This window comes from Schistocerca cancellata, chromosome 3, assembly GCF_023864275.1.
Source record: "Schistocerca cancellata isolate TAMUIC-IGC-003103 chromosome 3, iqSchCanc2.1, whole genome shotgun sequence".
NCBI lineage: Eukaryota > Metazoa > Arthropoda > Insecta > Orthoptera > Acrididae > Schistocerca > Schistocerca cancellata.
The window spans coordinates 686,965,511-686,981,934 of NC_064628.1; the positions used below are offsets into that span (position 1 = coordinate 686,965,511).

Here is a 16,424-nt window from a genome sequence, read left to right on the forward strand (position 1 = left end):
CATAAAGTATTTTCAATCCAACAGTTATCAAGTTGAGGGACAGGCACATTCGCGCGGAGTGGCCGCGTGGTTTAGGGCGCCATATCATGGATTGCGCGGTCCCTCCCGCCAGAGGTTCGAGTTCTCCCTCGGGCATTGGTGTGTGTGTTCTTAGAATAAGTTAGTTTAAGTAGTGTGTAAGTCTAGGGACCGATGACCTCAGCAGTTTGGTCACACACATTTAAACATTTGAACAGGCTCATTGAATCTACCTTCGAAAACACAAGGTGTTAAAACTGTAAAGTGACGATAAAAACTGAAAATGTGACGGGCAGTTAAACCGTATTTTTCTTCTCTAACCACATGATCTTGCTACTGAAGAAAAACGAACAACATGTTATCTTGCGAACCATGGATGAAGGATATCAGACGGATGCCATATTCCTTGACTTCGGAAAGCGCTTGACTCGGTGCCCCACTGCAGACTCCTAAGGTACGAGCATATGGGTTTGGTTCCCAAGTATGTGAGTGGTTCGAAGACTTCTTAAGTAATAGAACCCAGTGCGTTGTCCTCGATGGTGAGTGTTCATCGGAGGTGAGGGTATCATCTGGAGTGCCCCAGGGAAGTGTGGTAGGTCCGCTGTTGTTTTCTATCTACATAAATGATCTTTTGGATAGGGTGGATAGCAATTTGCGGCTGTTTGCTGATGCTGCTGTGGTGTACGGGAAGGTGTCGTCGTTGAGTGAGTGTAGGAGGATACAAGATGACTTGGACAGGATTTGTGATTGGTGTAAAGAATGGCAGCTAACTCTAAATATAGATAAATGTAAATTAATGCAGATGAATAGGAAAAGGAATCATGTAATGTCTGAATACTTCATTGGTAGTGTAGCGCTTGACACAGTCACGTCGATTAAATATTTAGGTGTAACATTGCAGGGCGATATGAAGTGGGACAAGCATGTAATGGCAGTTGTGGGGAAGGCGGATAGTCGTCTTCAGTTCATTGGTAGAATTTTGGGAAGATGTGGTTCACCTGTAAAGGAGGCCGCTTATAAAACACTAATACGACATATTCTTGAGTTCTGCTCGAGCGTTTGGGATCCCTATCAGGTCGGATTGAGAGAGGACATAGAAGCAGTTCAGAGGCAGGCTGCTAGATTTGTTACTGGTAGCTTTGATCATCACGCGAGTGTTACGCATTTGCTTCAGGAACTCGGGTGGGAGTCTCTAGAGGAAAGGAGGCGTTCTTTTCGTGAATCGCGACTGAAGAAATTTTGAGAACCAGCATTTGAGGCTGACTGCAGTACAATTTTACTGCCGCCAACTTACTTTTCGCGGAAAGACCACAAAGGTAAGATAAGAGAGATTAGGGCTCCTACAGAGGCATATAGGGAGTCATTTTTGCCTCGTTCTGTTTGGGAGTGGAACAGGGAGAGAAGATGCTAATTGTGGTACGAGGTACCATCCGCCACGCACCTTATGGTGGATTGCGGAGTATGTATGTAGATGAAGATGTATATGTAGAATGTAGTTTCTCTTTGTTGCTTAACAATGCAGCAAGTCCCAAGTTTTATTGGGTTTTCGTATTTATAACTGATCAGTGATGGAAAATTAAAGAATTATAATTGAAGGGGGGGTTGATGTTTATAAACATATAAATGACTAACATTTACTAAAAGAAAACCTATAATTGTTGGTAATGGTGGGAGCTTTCCGCCACTTTAAGATCAAACCCATGAAATACCAAGGCGTTGTGCGATTAAAGTTGGCGTACAGCTGCGTTTAAAAAATTGCCCTAACAAGGAAGGAATTTCTCTCACTTGAAGTAATCCTATATAAAGGTTGACCGGCTTCAGGGCAGAAATGTAATAAAATAGGGAAACGTTTAAATTTACAAACCTGGGTAAAATTTCTAATTGCTTTCTTTTTGTAACTGAAAAAAATAGTTGTTGCATAACAGCTGGAATTCCATTTTATTACAATACGTTTCAATTTTTACTCGTCGCAGACCCCTTGACTAGGTCCCACGGACTCAGGGTCCGCAGACCAAACTTTGAGAAACAATGATTTAAAGGATAGGTAGTACAACTCTCAATTGAATCTGAGTTATGATTTTTAAAAATATTAATAAACAAAAATTAGAGATGGGCGCACTGGTCCAACAGCAATCCCTACATCACCTGTTGTGGCAGCCAGTCGGATTATCCGACTTTTAAACTGGTGCAATTTCGCACGGAAACAGTATCCATTGTACCATCTGTTGTCTGCACCTCACACTTCTTCTTACGTCACGCATCAACTGAGCTAAAGATGAAATTTTAATCAACGTGCGCCACGGGCAAGTAAATACTGGTACATCAGTTTGGTAACGTCAGGTCAAGACATTCATAGTGTGACACGCTCCTTTTCCGCCAGCGTAAACCGATCGTACTCATAGTGATGCTTGTTCCGGGTGACATCATTGGCGAATGTTCGAGACGTTGTCTTGCTGGATGGCCTTCTTATTACCACCTGTCGAAATCTCGTTGACAGGATAATTATGCCTGTGCTGTGGCAGCCTCTCGCGTCCCAAATTACGAGCATAAAACCACTACTCGAATTAAAAACCGGATCTAATGATTTGCTGCCGTGAAAGCCCGTATTTAAAAGCAGGAAAGATGGCATATTCGTTAAACGTGTCTTCAGCTGAGGAACCGGTACTGCCGAACCAGGACACCTTTTTGCATACAGAGATTGGGAAGAGAAATATTGCTCTGCTGGGTACCACATGTGGAGATGCGTGAAAATCGTTTGCGGATGCTGCAGCTGAGAAATCGCGCTCTATGCTTATTGTGTGAGTACGCCTGCAATGAAAATAGATTGCAGGCGGGATATGTTGGCAGACTAGTAGGTGGTAGAGAGTCCAAGGAATTTCTTTCCTGGATTCAAAAGGGTAAGGAAGATAGGGACATTGACATAATGGAAAGCGGCCGAAGACATTAGAAATTTTTCAGGTGTGAGGTGATCTGTATATCAGAAGACAGCAAGGCACAGAGACAAGGGACATCTAGCAGCTGATGTCAAATGGCTAATGTTACATGTATAGTTAATAATAATGGGGTCGAAATACAGCACTACCTTAAGGGAGTAATTGCCTTTAGTTGTCTGTACCACGAGCGTTTGATACAGACAAGCATTCATACGTACTTTTAATCGCTTACATTTTGGGTATTTTCGATTTTCAGTGAATTGAAAAGTTTACCTCTCTCTCGCCGGACTTTGCCTAATTCATGTAGTAATTGCTTCTTTATTGTGCTCATGGTGTTTCTGTCACATTTGTTTCACTATTGTTATATTGTCCACAAACCTCATTTCCATGAGAATGCGAGGTTCTTATGATGACCTCTGTTTTCCGTCAACACTTCTTCTAGCTATCGTTAGGTTTACTTCGTAACCAGCGGTTAGTTGTCATAGAAGACCGACTCCCCTTAAACCAATGAGAGTAATCTCATGCGTTTCCATTCAGACGAGGTATATTTCCTTTTGTAACACGCCTTTGTGAATTTGGCGTATATATATATATATATATATATATATATATATATATATATATATACCATTATAAGCGGATTATACATCAACAGTTCTCTATTTACATGGCCACTTGCTGTAACTTTTCTTAATATATATTTCTCTCAGAGGATTCATTGTACCTTCTGTTTCAGTTCTGCGATTTGTTGTTTCTCCTTTCACGTCATCTCATTGCTTATTACAGTTGATTGTTTATTGATTCGGTCATCAAGCCTAAGTTTGGTTACAAGCAGGTCGCCTGTACTGTAGATTTCGAACTATTCTGTTCATTAAAGCATAATTGGTGCATGACGGATCTTCAACGATCTTCTGTATTTAGTTATATCCTACCCCACAATTTTGTTCTGTGTGCCATACAACGTTTGGTACAGACCCTCTATATGCCATGCACCATGTGTTATAAAGCCTCTATACAGGATGTCGCAGGAGAAATGGTCAATATTCAGGGACATGACAGGAACAATCACTCGAATAAAAAAAGAGTCTAGTAAACATGAACTCTAAACTGCTCTCCTTAAGAACTATGAACACTTGTTCATCTTCGCTAAGATACTGTGAAACAAATCTTTTCGACTGAAGAAGGGCGTCTCTTCTACTGAACAAGTGCTCATAGCTCTTAAGGTACTCACGTAAGGGCTCATGTTTACTATTCAATTTGCAGTGCTCCATACTACCTCCTCCTAAAATATGGGAAGCAAAGAGCGTGTCGAGAAGAGATATGAGCAAAGCCACTGTACCAGGAAGCCGTAGTGGTTAGCGTATTTGCCTAGTGAGTCGGATACCCAGGTTAGAATCCCGACCTTGTTACAAATTTTCATTTGTCACTTCGGTTTGGATGTATATACCATAGATTTCTGAGATTTGAAATGGTCTCTGCAGCCATGGATTTTCATTTGATTGAAGCATCTACATCTGAATTTCAGGCAGGACCCTCCGTTTAGCTCGAAGCTATGGTGCTACTCCATTGCAGTTGGAGAGCCTCTGCAATGCTGTTCGGGTTTAGGGGGAATACCAAGCGGGCTGAGGCGTGCCTGGGTAGTCTGCACAGTTGTGCAAGTGGTTAACGCATCTGCCTAGTTAACAGGGGACCAGAGTTCAAATTCCGTCCTTGGTACAGATTTTCATTTGTCGCTTCAATCTGCATTTATACAGACATTTGAGACAAAACAGTCTCTAGAACCATATGGTACCATTTGACAGAAATTTGGTTGGCGGTATCGAAGATGAAGAGGTACTCATAGTTTCGAATGATCATTCTTGTCATATCATTGAATACTGACCATTCCATCCTGGAACACAATGCACACCACCAACTGCATGTTACACATGTTCTATGTGCCATCGACTGTGTGTTACATGAGCTTTATGCCGTCCATTGTGCGTTGCACGAACTCTATACGCCATCCATTGTGTGTGACATCAACTCAATATGCCATCTACTGTGTGTTACAAGTGCCCTATATGTCGTCCACTGAGTTATACAGGTGTTCTATATGCCATCCACTGTGTGTCTCATGAGCTCTTTATACCACCCATTGTGTGTTACACGTACTGTATATACCGGCCACTGAGTGTCACACGAGCCTTATATACCACATTCTGTGTGTTAAAGGTGCTCTATAAGCCATCCACAGTTACAGGTGCTCTATATACCATCCACTGTTACAGGTACTCTACGTGCCATCAACTGTTACAGGTGTTCTCTATGCCATCCACTGTGTGTCACATGTGCTTGTTACACCATCCACTTTGTGTTATGTGAGTTCAACATGCCATCCACTGTGTGTTATATGTTCTCTATATGTCACCCACTGAGTGATACAGGTGCTCTATATGCCATCCACTGTGTGTCTCATGAGCTTTATACCACCCACTGTGTGTTACAGGTACTGTATATACCAGCCACTGGGTGTCACACAAGCCTTATATACCATATGCTGTGTGTTACAGGTGCTCTATATGCCATCCACTGTTACAGATGCTCTACGTGCCATCAACCATTACAGGTGTTCTCTATGCCATCCACTGCGTGTCACACGTGCTCGTTATGCAATCCACTTTGTGTTATATGAGTTCAATATGCCATCCACTGTGTGTTATAGGTGCTCTGTATGCCATTCACTGTGTTTCACACGAGCTCTGTATACCATCGACTGTGTGTTGCACGTGTTCTGCACAGCATTCTCACACCACTGCCTGCGTGTTGCAGGGGCGCACAGGGGATGCGGCTTGGCGATGCCCTCCCGCCGCCTGCCGCCGCAACGGCGGCCGCCGCCGGCTCACTCTCGGTCGCAGCTGCGCGCCGTCTTCTCCGCCTGCGACCCACACCGCACCGGAGTCGTCTCTCTGGACCGCCTGCTCGAACTCGCCAGGGCCTACTGTCCGCCGGACAGCTCGCAGGTACCAGCACCACTGTCTGCGCCACCGCTTCAGTCAGAAAGCAAACGTTTCTGTTCGGTGGGGTGTAGGCTAGCTGGTAGAGGGGATTAGATGTAGAGTAACTTCACAAACGTAGTAAAACCTGTGATTACGTAGACTTCCCTGGCGTAATAACATGATTTCTCGGGTACGGAGCCAGGTAGTGTACTCATCTTGACACAATATGCCAACAGACCAAAAGCAGCGAATGGAATACACTTCCGTGGTACACACCAGATATTAGTTCAGTACAAATTGTCGCGCCGGGTTGCCGAGCGGTCTTAGGATCCTTGTCACGGTCCGCGTAGCACAGCCTGTCGGAGGTTCGAGTCCTCCCTCGAGTATGGGTGTGTCTTCTCCTTAGTGTAAGTTAGTTTAAGTTAGGTTAAGTAGTGTGTAAGCTTAGGGACCGATGACCTTGGCAGTTTGGTCCCATAAGCATTTACCACAAATTTCCAAATTTTTTTTCATTACAAATTCTACCATCCGACATCATCTTACTTGTAACGAAATTTTCCATCCAGTCGCAGTTCTGTTAGATATCTCATATGAATAAATTTTCTGTTACGAACACCTAATCTGATTCATGAAACTACCTGTACTGCATGTATCCTGACGAAGTCGTACACTAGATTTCACAATGATGCTCCTCTTGGAAATGAAGCCGGATAATGTAGTTATCTTGAAACAATATTTCAACGGACCAGCTGGCCGCTTTTTCAAGTGAGTATGCTGACGCACGATCTCGCCGTAACTGAACTACGCCGGCAGAGTGGCCGAGCGGTTCTAGGCGCTACAGTCTGGAACCGCGAGACCGCTACGGTCGCAGGTTCAAATCCTGCCTCGGGCATGGATGTGTGTGATGTCCTTAGGTTAGTTACGTTTAATTAGTTCTAAGTTCTAGGGGACTGATGACCTCAGTAGTTAAGTCCCATTGTGCTCAGAGCCATTTGAACCATTTTTTGAACAGAATTACGAACAGAAGCGGCTGCTACTTTATACAACGCGGCCGGCTAACCGCGCGGGTGCGAGCTGCAAAGCTGTGAACTAGTACCGCATCGGTGAAAGAAACAGACTAAACGATATATCGCTAACACAACACTAATCAAGAGAGTCCGCTGGTCGAAATAAAGATCGTTGTTATTTACACTACTGGACATTAGAATTGCTACACGAAGAAGAAATGCAAATGGTTCAAATGGCTCTGAGCACTATGGGACTTAACATCTGTGGTCATCAGTCCCCTAGAACTTAGAACTACTTAAACCTAACTAACCTAAGGACATCACACACATCCATGCCCGAGGCAGGATTCGAATCTGCGACCGCAGCAGTCGCGCGGTTCCGGACTGGGCGCCTAGAACCGCGACACCACCGCGGCAGGCGAAGAAATGCAGATGATAAACGGGTATTCATTGGACAAATATATTATACTACAACTGACATGTGATTACATTTTCATGCAATTTGGATGCATAGATCCTGAGAAATCAGTACCAAGAACAACCACCTCTGGCCATAATAACGGCCTTGATACATCTACATCTACATTTATACTCCGCAAGCCACCCAACGGTGTGTGGCGGAGGGCACTTTACTTGCCACTGTCATTACCTCCCTTTCCTGTTTCAGTCGCGTATGGTTCGCGGGAAGAACGACTGTCTGAAAGCCTCTGTGCGCACTCTAATCTCTCTAATTTTACATTCGTGATCTCCTCGGGAGGTATAAGTAGGGGGAAGCAATATATTCGATACCTCATCCAGAAACGCACCCTCTCGAAACCTGGCGAGCAAGCTACACCGCGATGCAGACCGCCTCTCTTGCAGAGTCTGCCACTTGAGTTTGTTAAACATCTCCGTAACGCTATCACGGTTACCAAATAACCCTGTGAGGAAACGCGCCGCTCTTCTTTGGATCTTCTCTATCTCCTCCGTCGACCCGATCTGGTACGGATCCCACACTGATGAGCAATACTCAAGTATAGGTCGAACGAGTGTTTTGTAAGCCACCTCCTTTGTTGATGGACTACATTTTCTAAGGACTCTCCCAATGAATCTCAACCTGGTACCCGCCTTACCAACAATTAATTTTATATGATCATTCCACTTCAAATCGTTCCGCACGCATACTCCCCGATATTTTACAGAAGTAACTGCTACCAGTGTTTGTTCCGCTATCATATAATCATACAATAAAGGATCCTTCTATCTATGTATTCGCAATACATTACATTTGTCTATGTTAAGGGTCAGTAGCCACTCCCTGCACCAAGTGCCTATCCGCTGCAGATCTTCCTGCATTTCGCTACAATTTTCTAATGCTGCAACTTCTCTGTATACTACAGCATCATCCGCGAAAAGCCTCATGGAACTTCCGACACTATAACCCTGGCATTGAGTCAAACAGAGTTTGGATAGCGTGTACAGGTAAACTGCCCATGCAGCTTCAACACGATACCACAGTTATTCAAGAGTACTGATTGGTGTATTGTGACGAGCCAGTTGCTCGGCCACCATTGACCAGACGTTTTCAATTGGTGAGAGATCTGGAGAATGTTCTAACCAGGGCAGCAGTCGAACATTTTCTGTATCCAGAAAGTACGGTACAGGACCTGCAACATGCGGGCGTACATTATCCTGCTGAAATGTAGTGTTTCGCATGGATCGAATGAAGGGTAGAGCAACGGGGCGTAACACATCAGAAATGTAACGTCCACTGTTCAAAGCGCCGTCAATGCGAACAAGAGGTGACCGAGACGTGTAACCAATGGCTCCCCTTACCATCACGCAGGGTGATACGCCAGTATGGCGATGACGAATACACGCTTCCAATGTGCGTTCACCGCTATGTCGCCAAACACGGATGCGACCATCATGATGCTGTAAACAGAACCTAGATTCATCCGAAAAAATGACGTTCTGCCATTCGTGCACCCAGGTTCGTCGTTGAGTACACCATCGCAGGCGCTCGTGTCTGTGATGCAGCGTCAAGGGTAACTGCAGCCATGGTCTCCGAGCTGACAGTCCATGCTACTACAAACGTCGTCGAACTATTCGTGTAGATAGCTGGTGTCTTGCAAACGTCCGCATCTGCTGACTCAGGGATCGAGACGTGGCTCCACGATCCGTTACAGCCATGCGGATAAGATGCCTCTCATCTCGACTGCTAGTGATACGAGGCCGTTGGGATCCAGCACGGCGTTGCGTATTACCCTCCTCAACCCACCGATTCCATATTCTGCTAACAGTCATTGGATCTCGACCAACGCGAGCAGCAATGTTGCGATACGATAAACCACAATCTCGATAGGCTACAATCCGACCTTTATCAAAGTCGGAAACGTGATAGTACGCATTTCTCCTCCTTACACGAGGCATCACAACAATGTTTCACCAGGCAACACCGGTCAACTGCTGTTTGTGTATGAGAAATCGGTTGGAAACTTTCCTCATGTCAACACGTTATAGGTGTCACCACCGGCGTCAACCTTGTGTGAATTCTCTGAAAAGATAATCATTTGCACATCACAGCATCTTCTTCCTGTCGGTTAAATTTCGCGTCTGTAGCACGTCATCTTCGTGGTGTAGCAATTTTAATGTCAAGTAGTGTAATAGTGATAAAGGTTTCACTATAATGAAGACGTGGAATACGATTTTATCTGATGTTAAACAACGATCTTCATTTCGACCAGAAGACTCTCTTAAAAAGGGTTCTGCTGACGATATATCGTTTTGCCTATTCCATTCGCCTGTACGCTACTTGTTCTCGGCACTACTGCTCTTGGCCGCGCGGTGGACCGACCGCGGTGTATGAAGGAGCCTCAGTTCTGGCGATATCTTGTGTCAGCATACTCACCTGAAGAAGGCAGCCATTGAAATATTGTGTCAAGATGACTACATTATCTGGCTGCATACCCGAGAAGAGTGTTGTCGTGAAGCCTGGAACAGTAATTTGGCAGGGTACAAGGAATACAAGTAGTTTGATGAATTAGGTGTTCATAACAGAAAATTCGTTCATTAGGGATATCTAACAAAACGGCGACCAGATCGAAATTTTCCTTATGGGCAAGATGCAGTCAGATGTTGTAATTTATACTGGAGGAACATCTTGTGTGCCCCACGGAAGTGTATTACATTCGCTGCTGTTCGTGTTGTACATTAATATCCTCACAGATAGTTACAGCTAAAGGCTTTCCGCATATAAAGCAATTATAGCCTATGCATGGCATTTTTATCTTGTAAATGTGGGAGCAACGTACAGTTATATCTCGACAAAATATCAGCCACGAGTAATTAATGACAACCAGCTAGTTCATGTGCAGACTGAAGCGACTAATGAAAATTTGTACCAAGGCAAGGATTCGAACCCAGCTCTCCTGCTTACTAAATGATGGGCTAACCACATTTTTTTTTTTTTTTTGCATTTTGTTCGTTATTGATCGTTGTGTTTGGTCGTTGCGGACGTCGCAAGACATCCTGTTCAAGTTCGGCGGTTGATCCTTCCACTCAGTTTTTTTATTACAGAGGCCAACCGGCTCTCTGACCGAAGTTACGCCACTCTGGCACAGTGGCTTTGCATAACTGCACGGACTACCCTAGCTCGTCTCCCTCCCCAATCCAAATTCCCATTCACGTCTCACTCCAATTGGTATTCCACACTAAACTCGAGCAGCATTGCAGAGGTACTGCGACTGTACTGGAATAGCATCGAACGAAATGGGGGATCCTGCCTGAAACCCAAGGCATAGGTGCTTCAATTAAATGAAATTGTATAGTTGAGCCGGCCAGAGTGGCCGAGCGGTTCTAGCCGCTACAGACTGGAACCGCACGACCCCTACGGTTGCAGGTTCGAATCCGGCCTCGGGCACGGATGTGTGTGGTGTCCTTAGGTTAGTTAGGTTTAAGTAGTTATAAGTTCTAGGGGACTGATTACCACAGCAGTTAAGTCCCATAGTGCTCAGAGCCGTTTGAACCATTTTGTATAGTTGAGAGGGAGTTGAGTTAGGGTAGTCCTTGCAGCTGTGAAAAGACACAGTGCCAGGGTGGCGTAGCAGTTAGTACATCAGCCTAGCGACCAGAAGACCCGGACTGAATTCCGACCTTGTCACAAATTTTCATTTGTCACTTCGGTCTGCATATATACATGTCTGACGCTAGTAAAAGTCTCAGGAACCATATAGTTTAACTAGCTGTTAGTGTAGACTGTAAGCAAATGTAAAGTTGTGCAAGTAACGGAACATAAGAAGGTCGTAAGCTTTTATTACTTCTTCTTGTCGCTCAAGCATTAGGCCAGTTGGTCCGTTGCAACATCTTGGTCCATCCAGCTTCTCTTGGGCCTGATCGCGTTCTTTCTTCCTTTACGCTTGTTCTGTAGAAGTTGTTCCAGAATACGTTCATCACCCATTCCTTCTACGACGGTTGGAACTTTAATAGTGGCAACTATTTATTTACAGCTCGTACAAAATAGATACGTGTTTCAAAGTTTTACTGACCTTCAAAGTAGTCACCAGCTTTGTGTATAACCCGTTGCCAGCGATGTGGAAGTCGTAGGATACTCTTAGCAGTGCCAGTTGTGTTGACAGTTCGAGGGGCGCGGTCTATTGTCTGACGAATTTGTAGCAGTTCTGAAGCGAATGCCGTGAAGTGTTTCCTTCAGTTTAGAAATCGAGTTGAACTCACGAACCTAGACATAGACAGGGCAGAGTCCACGAAGCCACAGTGCCACTACCAAATAACAGTCTTCTATTAGGGTATTAAAGATACTCGGAGAATTTCAAAGTCGAATTTCTCGAGAATTTTTGACAGTTGCACTGAACTGCATAAGGATATTGATATCTCAGCTCTGAACTTCAGATATCATAAACATGAAATAATTCAAAAATCCAGTTGTCGTGTGGTCTCCTTGCGAGCCACTGAGTTCCAAAGTAACTAACACCACCTAAGTTTTTGCATGAACATACCTATGCATGCCGAGAGCAGGTATGCGCGTACTATCTTACGGAGCATACTCTCAGAGACGTGATTAGTACAGAGAATTTTTGACTGACCCAGTATGTCATACGCCGATTCCGACTTGTACTCGGGAGGTGCGATGTTGAAATTTCCGTCGGATCATACCGATTCAGATTTTCCATCGTGTAGCTTAACGCTCAGTTTGGCGGATTGTGAGACAGGGAGCTGAGCCATAAGCTGTGCTGACCCCCAGTCTCTAACTCTGGAAATACGACACACAAACAGTTGAACTACGATCACACACGGGGCAAAGGTTACACTATTCACAGATCGATGTCACACACGACTTCCCTTTTGAATTAGGGATAGGAAGGGCGTTCGGCTACAAAGGTAAATTAAAATAAATTTGCCAAATCGTGAAAATAGCATTCCCCGTACTGTGGAGTAAACATAAGGCGAGAGAATTGGTAATGATTTCCTATTCTTTAGGAATTCCGTTCTTTCTTTCTATCCTTCTCAGGGCCTTTGTCCAGCTCCAACGCGGCGTCGGTTTTGTGGCCGGGGGCACTTCCTGACGCCACCCCGAACCCCCTGGAACGGAAATCGTGTACCCTAGCTGTCTGCGTCTAGTGTAAGTCATGAAATAGTGCGAACGTTTTCAAATGTCTTTTAGTCGTGTAACTGAGGCGGAACCTGGGGAACAACCCGGTATTCACCTAGCGGGATGTGAAAAACCGCCTAAAAACCACATCCAGGCGGATTCAATCAGGGGCCGGCGCGCCTACCCGAGTCCAGGAAGCAGCGCATTAGCGCTCTCGGCTAGAGATGGGCAAACTCGTTCATCCTTGGGAACTAGTTCACTGCTGATCGTTCTTTTTTGGGAACTGTTCATTTTTACTCGTTCACCGTTCATTTGTGTTAGGTATATGGTTCTTACGAAAACTGAAAACTAGTAGTGCAGGTGCCTGAAGGATGGAGGGCGCCAACAGGGGGCACTTGCCTCCCCCCTGGAGTACAGAGTTTTTATTCATTACAGAATTCTTACACACTTTTAGAAGTAATTTCTGTGATTCTGCAGAACGTGTCGTTTAGCGAACCGTAGCCTACTGTGGCTGATTGCAGGGAAATAATATAGGGTGGTGCACGGAAAACCGGCCCCGAGTACAGACTGCTCGCCAATTACGGACGATGTGTTGCCAGTTACGAGCAGATACAACAAACAGACAAACATGTAATAATTAGGTACTGAAGAAATAACAAGCTAACGCAAGCAACAATTGCGAAACAATCGATGACGATGTGTAGAGAGCTGGAGAAGAGAACATGAAAATCACACGCAGCGCACATGCGCTATAGCTCATGTAGTCTTGGAAACCCGTTGGTGGCTGTTTCCCAACTTAATAGACCACAAGTGTCTTGTATAAAATTCTTCGTTTCGACTTCCACTACATAGCTATGCTACGTTGTGAACAATAATCGTTTATTCTCTATATATACTTCACGTTGTCTCTGAGTTCGTAGGAGAAGTAGAGACTTTATGGAAGCATAAAATAAAATGTGGTTTTCTCATACTTGCGTTACACGCTTAGTAAAAATTAGGTTTTTATGTTGCATTACTAACGTTAATACAGCAATAATAATGATAATTAAGATCGCAGTAATAAAGTTTTTGGTTTGAAAGCTTCTTCTCAACAAATGTTTTTGAGATAATAAGTAAATATGATTTTATGGCAATCTATGTCTTTTCAAATGGAGAGGCACGAAAATCATTTTATATGAATTTTCTTACACTAAAAATTAAGCAAATTATTGAAAGTTAGCTGCTAGATCAAGTCCATGAAATCAAAAAATATATGAATAACAAAAAAAAAAAAACTTGCCTTGTTATAAGTATGTCTTCTGCTGTTCATCGATATAATGAAGTGAGCTGATATGCCCTTTTGTTATCTGAAAAGACGTACCTATTACATACAACGTAATTTTTATGTAATTTACGTAACTATAAAATACTTTTTGATTACCGGCCGTGGACGCTGAAGAGCCAGAACCAAATGCAAGAACAGCTTGGAACACATGTAAAATAGGCGAGCGCAGTGAACGAAACGAACAACCGGATAGTGAACTAACTAGGAGCAGTCGGCAGTGGAACTGAGACAGGTGGTCATGCGAAGAACGACGAGTGCGGCCGAGGGAGACCGAGACTGAGACGAGCACGCGACCGAGGCTGGAACGGGAACTGCCGAAGTGACCGCCGCGACCGAAGTCAACTAGTGATCTATGAACCGATCGTTCCTCGTTCCTGGGAACTATAAGTAGACCGCCGCGACCAATGTGAACTATGAACCAATCGTTCTTTGGAATTCGTTCCTCGGTCCTTTCTTTCATCTTGGTGAACCGTTCCTTTGCACCCGTTCGTTCGCGGACTACCCATCTCTACTCTCGGCTACCCCGGCGGGTTGAATTCCGTTCCTTCTTGTGGTCTTCATAATCACATTTTTAGACCAGATTCTAATCGGAGACATTCTTTCCTGCGTGGCAGCAATTATAAACATTCACTCCAGAAGGTCAGTAAATTCTTGTGAAGCGAACCAGCATTATGATGAGGACGGGCGCCCAGGAGTGGACTCCGCGGTGATGAGGCATGCTGGCTGGTCTGTTCCGCACGGTGGTTGCAGCTGCTCACAGCTCCGGAAAACTGTCACGCCAGAGTTGCTTGCACTGCCTGGCAGGTGGACGTCAGCGGGGAGCGCTCCTCTTCGTTCAAGCCTGCAGTTCCCGGGTCGTCGCCACCGCGTTCTCAGGGAAACAGGAAGCTCAAATTCTACGCCGGCGTGTGACCTTCGGAAAATACGAGGGCTTTGTAATTTAATTTCTGTCAACCGCCGGAAGTCCTCGCTCTAAAGTACCGTAGTTTGCTCCGTCACGTCAATCTTCTGAAGTGCAGGAACTATTCGCAGGTTTGTTTTACGAAGGCGACGTCTTAAGAATCAAGCTTACCTTCAAATATTCAGATTTCCCTCGACAGCCACTGAGATCAAAAGGCCACGAAGTATCGGAAGAGACAAAGGAAATCACCAGCTGCTTCAAAATTAAAGTCACTAAAAATGCTATCGATATGACAAACCTGAAAATTAGGGAGTACAACAGGCGTCTCATTTTGTTGAAAAACATAACAGATTAAAGTGGAAAAGCAGGAATGAATTGCACACACACCAACAAAAGTTTTGCATTTCCCCTTCATTTCGAAATTTTTGGCACAAATAACAAGAACTACCTCTGAGACATGCGAATTTATTCATCTGCAGTGTGTCCATATGACAAAAAGGAAGTGTAACCTCAGAATCGTCTGTTTCGTATGGGGATTTTTCACAGCTCTGCTGGGCACATCAGTACGTGGTGGAACGTACCTTGATCATATGAAGCCATAAATCCGTCGTGGCATTTCACCGATGATATCATCAAGCCAGGCCTGGTCTAAATTGTCTCACTCTCGCAGAGTACACGCATAGCACACGCAGAGCAAGTGGTCGTTGTGGACATCCAATGACAGTTCTTCTCACACTTCACATCAAAAATCACCAACAGTCTCCTCTGAGTGCGAAAATATTTTGTTGAAGGCGACCTAGATAGGTAGAAACGATCACCGTAATAAAACAGGAGGAATAAGAGCTTGCACGGAAATATTCTGATGGTGGTTCGATGAACTCTCCACCAGGCACTTAAGTGTTATTTGCTGAGTATTCATGTAGATGTACACTACTGGCCATTAAAATTGCTACAGACGCGAAATGTAACCGACAGGAAGAAGATGCTGTGATACGCAAATGATTAGCTTTTCAGAGCATTCACACAAGGTTGGCGCCGGTGGCGACACCTACAACGTGCTGACATGAGGAAAGTTTCCAACAGATTTCTCATACACAAACAGCAGTTGACCGGCGTTGCCTGGTGAAACGTTGTTGTGATGCCTCGTGTAAGGAGGAGAAATGCGTACCATCACGTTTCCGACTTTGATTGTAGCCTATCGCGATTGCGGTTTATCGTATCGCGACATTGCTGCTCGCGTTGGTCGAGATCCAATGACTGTTAGCATGATATGGAATCGGTGGGTTCAGGAGGGCAAAACGGAACGCCGTGCTGGATCCCAACGGCCTCGTATCACTAGCAGTCGAGATGACAGGCATCTTATCCGCACGGCTGTAACGGATCGTGCAGCCACGTCTCGATCCCTGAGTCAACAGATGGGGATATTTGCAAGACAACAACCATCTGCACGAACAGTTCGACGACGTTTGCAGCAGCATGGACTGTCAGCTCGGAGACCATGGCTGCGGTTACCCTTGACGCTACATCACAGACAGGAGAGCCTGCGATGGTATACTCAACGACGAACCTGGGTCCACGAATGGTAAAACGTCATTTTCTCGGATGAATCCAAGTTCTGTTTGCAGCATCATGATGGTCGCATCCGTGTTTGGCGACATCGCGGTGAACGCACTTTG

General features: G+C 44.8%; 1 protein-coding gene across 4 annotated transcripts in view; it reads left to right on the forward strand.

The window, feature by feature from the left end:
• The window catches only part of LOC126175669 (rab11 family-interacting protein 4), a 954,952-nt gene that overhangs the window by 249,877 nt on the left and 688,651 nt on the right, over positions 1-16,424 (forward strand). For all 4 annotated transcript variants that reach the window (XM_049922582.1, XM_049922583.1, XM_049922585.1 and 1 more), the window contains exon 2: positions 5,763-5,953. In XM_049922582.1, coding sequence (XP_049778539.1) covers positions 5,789-5,953 — 165 coding nt within the window. In that variant the 5' untranslated portion in view covers positions 5,763-5,788. The remainder of the gene's footprint in view (positions 1-5,762; positions 5,954-16,424) is intronic.